Raw genomic sequence first — 7,221 nt, 5'->3', positions numbered from 1 at the left:
TACTAGCTATATGTTTTCCCTATTTTTTAAATAGTCTCATGAGAAAAAAAAAAAAGAAAAAAAAAACTTACTGCTAAGCCTCTGTAGAGAAGACTGTATAGTTGCCCTTACAAATTCAGAGACCGAGAGTAACCACACAGGGTAGTCTGAACATAAAAATCCCTAACTAAAAGTGGTCATGGTGGGTAGTCACATCCTAGGTCTGTAGCTTCCTTGACAAAGATCAATCTTTACCTGAAGTAAACCTGTCTATTGTCTTTTTGCCATCTAATATAACATATCCTTGGAATGTCAGAGTAATCTTTTTTTCTGGACCCCTAGGGCACAAGCTGCCACACCAGAGCACGAGACCACAGAACCCCTCATTGTTATCTTTTTCCCCCAAATACCATCTCTATTTGCTGTAAATGGTAATTATTAATTATCCTGTACCCACCAATGTAAAAGAAGTATGTCTCTGTTTTACTTTTTATCCAAACTCAGAGATTTCCCTTTTGCTTTCTCCTGCCCCCTTAATCTACCACCAATGGATTTCATTTAACACTCCTTTGATTCTAATATATAAAATAAGCTGCAAAATTGTCATTCTCCAGAGCTTTTCTCAATCTGTTGAGATTTTGCTTCCCTGCAACTGTCATCAGTTTGGCTCAAATAAACTGATAAAAATTCTCTACAGGTTTGGATGTTTCTTATGTTGACAGCTAGAAATAGATGAGAAAGTTTTTTTTCAGCTTTACTGAGATAAAATTGACATATAATATTGTGTACAGATGGCTGTAGAGAACAATAAATAGATTCTCTCTTTTCACAAATATGTGCCAACATGGTGCCACAGAAAATTTCTGTTATATCACTCTTTTACAATTGTAATAATGAATAGAAATGATAATTCCCCCTCACTGAGTTTCCTATTCACTGTCTCCCTAATTATACCTCCTTCAAGTAAGTGTTATCATGGAGTGTCTGGATTTAATAATCCAAGATTCTAAGGTGTTTATTTTATACGTTACCTCCACATTTAGTGTCTTATATACTCTGCCAAGAACCCAAACATTGTGTTGGTCTGAGAGGAAGAGAAAATTACCTGATTTGCTGAACTCAGAAAGTCTTTAGTACATCTTTAGTAGATATAGAATTGTTTAAGTTCTGTAATTCCAGAAGATGTATTTGAGGTTTACATGAAGAGCTTCCATTTCCTCACCACCCTCTCATTCCCTAACCCTGTGTGATACAGGTTCTATCCTCACCATTCTATGAACAAAGTAGATGTTGATACATATGTTGGGTTATTACAATTTTTTTCTTTACCTGATTTCAAATGTAACTTGGGGCAATACAGAAAACTGAAAAGCACAGAAAATGAAATATGCATAATCCTACCAGCTATTAGTTAATTTTGGTAATTTCCAACTAATCTCTTTTTCTGTATATCAATATACTACTTTTGTTTTATAAAAGTAATACCAAAAGGCACATACAAATTTCCAAATCACTTTTCCCACTTAAGAATATAGCATAGTTTTCTATATTTCTATTTTTTTACATTGCTTGCCACACAGAATTTCATCTCATAACGCCACCTAGCAAAAATTCCTTATACTTTTGCTAGACACTAAAGACCTTATGGTTTTTCCAAAATTATATATCTTTATTCACAGGTCTGATGATCTCTGTGGGATGACCTCTAAATGGGACTCTTGCTTTAAAAGTCATGTCCATTTAAAAACTTCAAAACACGAAACTTATGTTCAAAATTAAAGTTTGTGGGTCTGGTCCTCCCAATGTTTACTCAAGTTGGTTGCTGTTTTTATTCTTTGCAACAGCAAGAACATCTCAGTTCTCTGTATTCGTTTTTAATACTGGTCATGTTACTTTTGTTTTTTCTTTTATTAGTCACACAGGTTTACTCACAACTCTACAAATCTTGCTCATTCTGAACGTTGCAGCACTGAGAGACATTTCACCAGAAAAGTTCTCCATATTATTAATTTCTACCCAACAATAATTGCATTCATTGCTTCTAAGGGTTTGGCACTTAATACACCCTTGTCCTTACCTTTTTCCAGTATGTGTATTTCCTGTTCAATAAAACGTTTAGTTGTTCAAGGAGAGGGCTACATGTGCTTGTGGCTAGGTGTTTCATAATTTACCTTCCATGGGGTCCTCTCAAAGGAGTAGAGGCACAGTCATTTACATTAGGGGTTGGGAGTGCAGTGGCCAAAGCATCTTTGTGACTTTGAACACTAGCAAGCCTTGAGACGATTCAGTAGTAGACTTTTAACCACGGAGATTTCAAGTATTGTTCCGACTTACGCCTGATTAACGCCAAATGTTGAGCAAGTGCCCTGGTAATGCTGACTGGAGACCCCAGGACAAAAGTGGAGGTCTGAAGGGTGTTGGCCCCAGGGCGACCCGCTGTCTAAGCTCTGGGTTTCTATTTTCAGGTCGATGTGCTTTATTCAACCCAGCGTCCCGGATAGGGCGCAATAATGACTCCATTGGCTCATTTCCTTTTCACCCTTCCTGAATGGGGTGGCACCCTGTTTACGAAAGTGGCAGTGAACCAGTCATTTCCCGCAAGCCATCGCGGCGCTTCCGGGTACAGAAACAGCCAGAGAACCACCAGCCACACCAGGGCGCAGGCGGAGCCTGAGCTGTAGGAGGAAACCCGGAAGGTGAGGATCCAGCCAACGCCGCGCCCCGTCCTCCCCGGGCCTGAACGCGCCGCCCGGGAGCCGAGGTCCAGCCTTGCAGCCCGCCCAGTAGTCCAACCCGGCCCGTTACTCGCGTCACTTCCGCTAGGGCGTGGCCCAGGTCATGCTCACCTGCAGTTCCGCATTTAGAACTTTATGAATCGGGGATTTGCAGGGTCCGGTACCTACATTGAAAAAGGGCATCGGCTTGCTGGCCGTCAGGTTTTCCCGCTGTACTCCGGGGAAATGACCGCTTCTTGCGCGACGCGAACATTTCCCCGCTGCCACGAGAGCCCCTTTTCTTCTTGGAGCTTCGTTGGGATCCTTTTGGTGGTCCAAGTGCTCCTGCTACCTACATCCTCCGGTAGGGGCTTGGAGAGCCTTCTCTCTGGCGACGAACTGGAGTGGGTCCTGGAGCAGGCCGGCGGAGCCAAGGGCGGGAGGGGGTGGGGGGAGCTTTGCTTGGTGGGTCAGATGGGAGGCGCGAGGCCGTGGCGAGCCAAGTGTTGAGGAGTTGGGGTGAAGGCGTAGCCAGAGATCCCCCAGCTCGTGCTGTGCGCGGATCCAGGGCGGGGGGGACCATGTAGTGCCCGCAGTGAAGGTTGCTTGGTGGTCGGCACTTAGCTCTGCGGGGCGCTGGCCTTGGCTGGTGTTTGCCCGGGGCCGAGCTTGCAGGTGTTTCAGGACTGAGCTAAGCCGGCTGGGGTGCGCCGACCGCTGCCCTACGTGAGGGCTTGCTCTTGAGTGCCCAGGTGGGTGAGGATGTTGCCGGAGCCCGTGCTGTTCCCGTGGGGGGGGGAGGGTTTGCGATGTGTACTGTGCGCGGGGTCATGTCTTGGTGAGTGCATTGTTTGTGTCCTCTTGGGTTGGGGTGGAGAACCCTGGGCAGGGTGTTACCCGGTGTGTTTTACGGAAGTGGCTAGGCCAGCGGTGCTGAATGTGGGACGAGGAAACTGTTTGCTTTGTGTGGGGGTTGGGGAGCGCAAGTTGTGCTTGTAGCCCTTGGGTGAGAGCAGGTTCTTGGTTTCTGGGTTTAGAGGGTTTTGGAAGGGTGCGCAGTGCTTTTGTACCTAAAGTTAACAGGTTCCTTGTTGCCCAAATTCATATTAGGATTGATTTGCAGACTGTTGTGCGGTTTTTTATTTTATTGTATTTTATTTTTTGCCATGAAGTCGTCTTCTGTTCAATTACCGAATATCTTTTTGGCATTGTTTTCCTTTGGTTCTTTTTTCATTAGGTTGAATCATGTTTGAGGGGATATGTGAAGTAACCTAATAAACATTCGTAGCCAAACAAACTGAGAAATGAGTATCCTAAAAAAAGAACAGTAAATAATGTTAATGTTTTTTCCCTATTGCTCATAAATTAAAGCTGAAGGCCTATTCACTAAGTTTGTTTCGTGTTTCACTAAGTGGAATAAGTACTTTTTATGCTAAAAAAAGAGACGTGTATTGTGTAAAACATACACTGTCAAAGAACAACCATTTTTAATACTTTGGTGTATTTCCAACTGTCTTTCTATGCATGTGTGTTTCGATAACCAAGTCGTTTTTAGGATCTTACTACATATACAGTTTATATGCTGCATTCTGTCCTTAGAATTCATTCAGTAAATTTTTTCTTTGTATTATATGTGCCAGGTCCTGTTCAGGTTTTGAGGATACACTGGTGAGCAATAACAAACCATTCCTATTTTCATGATCTTTATTTCACTGTCTGTTTGCAAACACACACGAACATAAGCAGAGACTGTTTTGCTCACTGTTAGATCCCCAGTGCCAGGTACACAGTAGACAATCAATAAATATTTGCTGAAATTTATTGGGAGTGGCAGACACTAACCAAACCATAATACTGATAAAACCCAAGAGAAGTGATCTGGAGGAAAGGAGCATGATTCTCTGACAGCATTAAACAAACGACTGATATAAGGGAAGACTTTTCTGTTCATCAGACAGGTCGAACGCTGCCACTTTGGGGCTTCTGCACTGGCTGTTCCCTCAGTCTGAGAACATTCTCCTCTTGCCTCGTGCATAATTGGCTCCTTATCCTTCAAAGTCAGTTGTGATGTTATCCCCATAGAGGGAACTTCTCTTACCACCCTATCTCAGGTGGGCACCACACACATTTCAGTTCAAATCATCCCTAACTTGTATTCACCCTCCCCAAACAATTGTTTTCTGTTCTCTCCCCACTAGAATGCAGAGATCTTGTGTCTTGTCACACTTGTAGTTCCAAATGTTCAATTTTTTTTGCCTCCATATCAACATTCTTATATAACTATTAAGTACCAGGAAATTAAATATAATATTCACCTGGCTCTGACTTCATTGGCTGGTTTATGGCAGTCTCCCATTGGCTGAGCTGTTACTAGGCAAGGAAGAATTGTCCTCCTGTTAAGGTAGAAAATAGTATCACTTCCTGTGGGAGATGCATAATACATTTCTACCTGTTGGGATCATTAGTGTGTGTTGAGTGACCTGTGTGAGAGTTCTCTCTTTTAGCCTCCTGACTCTATTTTAAATGTGGTGTCTGTTTATTAATTTTCACATGTTCCCGTTTTGATGAAGATTTTTCTCTGAAATCACTGATCAAGTATCAGGTTTTTCTGAACTCAGTGGCTTTTTGTCCCTTGTTACCAGGAAGGACATTTCCTGTGTGTCATGTCTCACGTCAGAGGAAAGTATACAAATTGGAAACCTATTGTGATCACGTTTGAGTAACAAAAGGCATTGGGTGGAGACCTCTCAGGAATTTCTCATCTCAAGTCTGTGTCTTAGAATAGTGAGAGTCTGGCAAAAGCACACTCAGAACTGAAATAACTAAACAAGAGCTTTGGGAAGACACAATGCAGGAGTAAAACATGAAGCAATTAAACAGTATTATCTCAAAAGAGATTGTTTGGAACAGAATGTCTTATCAGTAATACAGCCTGTAGGTTGCAGATTCAGAGACTCTGAATTAGCTAAGGATCCAGAATCAGTTAACAGTCTAATAGAGAGACTTTTGTGAATTTTAAACCTTCTAACTGGCCTGGTCTGAACATCTTGGGAAAGCAGTTTCATCAAGTGTCTTCTGCTTCAATTTTGGGAAATCTTCACCTACAGGTCGCCAGGTGGTGTGCAGGTTCAGTCAGGGTTAGGAGCTTTCTTTAGATTGTCACGTGAATCCAGGAGTCTGTTGCCTGGAGTTTGACGGCACAAAGGTTGGTTAGCAGGACGTGATAGGGGCCTTTCATGTGAGGTTGAGGAGAGTCTTTCTGAAGGTGTCTTTTCTAATAGGTGAAGTGTCTAGCTTTCAAAGTGTTTTGCTTACGGTCTTCATCTCCCTGGAGTACACTATGAAAAGATTGCTTTACCAGAATGTGATTAAATTTTGATAGAAGAACTTGGACCTTTAGAATACTGAAGTTTATCTCCTTTTATCAGCTGTGAATCAAAATAGGCAAGGGCCAGCTGCATTGGGTGCCTTGTGACTATCACCAAGGGTGAGAGACTGTGAGTTCCAGAGAAGGTGGATCTGAGACTTAGAAGGACCAATACTTTTGGCCGAGGTAATTAGACAGTCTGCAAATTTTGTCAACTGTCTTAATGCCATTAGAGCGTTCAACTAAACCTGAGGATTGAAGGTGGTCAGCTCAGTGAAAGTGTTGTAAAATGGGCCGTATAGCACAAATTTGTCAAAGCACCTGACTGGTAAAATTGGTTCTCCAATCCCTATGTTTTCTGGAGGGGTTCTCTAGATAGGGATAATCTATTCCAAAAGGACTTTGGCCATAGAAGAGGCAGTAGCCTGTCTACAAGGAAAAGCTTCAATCCAATGAGAAAACACAACAGCCCATGACTAAAACATATTTATATCCATGAGATAGGGAAGCTGTATGAAATCCATTTGCTGGACCACAAATGGTCCATTAGGCAATTTAAAATGTCCAGGAGCAGTGGGAACAGGCTTTCCTGGGTTGTAATTTGGACAAGTGAGGTAGGCACTTTTTGTGGCCTTTTTAATATTTCCCCACCAATTTCAACTTATAAATACTATCATTTTGTCAGTGAACCAATGGTTTAATGCATGTACAGTAATCAGCAGTGGGGATGTTAGAGTCTCTGGTAGGACTGGGTTGTTATTTGGCCTGAACCAAAGCTTTCTCTTTTTATTAAGTCAAAAATTGTTGGAGTCCGAACTTGCTTTTCCTTTTCTGGGGCCAGTTGTTTAGCTTCAGTAGCCAGCTTTTCTAAGTTCTCATTTGAGGAAGTATCCCTTTGGGCCATGACAGAGATTTGACTGCTGTTGCCTCCTTTAAAGACAGCATTCCTTGGGAAAGTGTCAGCAAGGTGATTTTCGTAAAACTTCCAAAGAGTCAAGTTTAGAATGCCCTAGGATCGTAATAATAACAAAAGCAGCAGGTAAAATGATAGCATTCAATAGTAGCCATTTTAAATTTTATCTCAGCTTTAAGTAAGGAAGCCATGTTGTTTCTACCACATTCCAAAATCATGAACTACTCTAAAAGCATATCTACTATCAG

General features: G+C 42.2%; 1 protein-coding gene across 3 annotated transcripts in view; it reads left to right on the top strand.

Annotated features, from left to right (window-relative positions):
* Positions 1-2,711: 2,711 nt before the first annotated feature.
* The window catches only part of LOC117014597 (membrane cofactor protein), a 28,904-nt gene continuing 24,394 nt past the window's right edge, over positions 2,712-7,221 (top strand). The window contains exon 1 of one of the 3 annotated variants that reach the window (XM_033092660.1): positions 2,712-3,057. In XM_033092660.1, the coding sequence (XP_032948551.1) occupies positions 2,850-3,057 (208 nt within the window). In that variant the 5' untranslated portion in view covers positions 2,712-2,849. The remainder of the gene's footprint in view (positions 3,058-7,221) is intronic. The other 2 variants (XM_033092661.1, XM_033092659.1) reach the window with 2 other exon arrangements.

This window comes from Rhinolophus ferrumequinum, chromosome 22 (genome assembly GCF_004115265.2).
Source record: "Rhinolophus ferrumequinum isolate MPI-CBG mRhiFer1 chromosome 22, mRhiFer1_v1.p, whole genome shotgun sequence".
NCBI lineage: Eukaryota > Metazoa > Chordata > Mammalia > Chiroptera > Rhinolophidae > Rhinolophus > Rhinolophus ferrumequinum.
The sequence above is the reverse complement of the archived record's forward strand: the minus strand, read 5'-3'. Positions and strand labels throughout refer to the sequence as shown.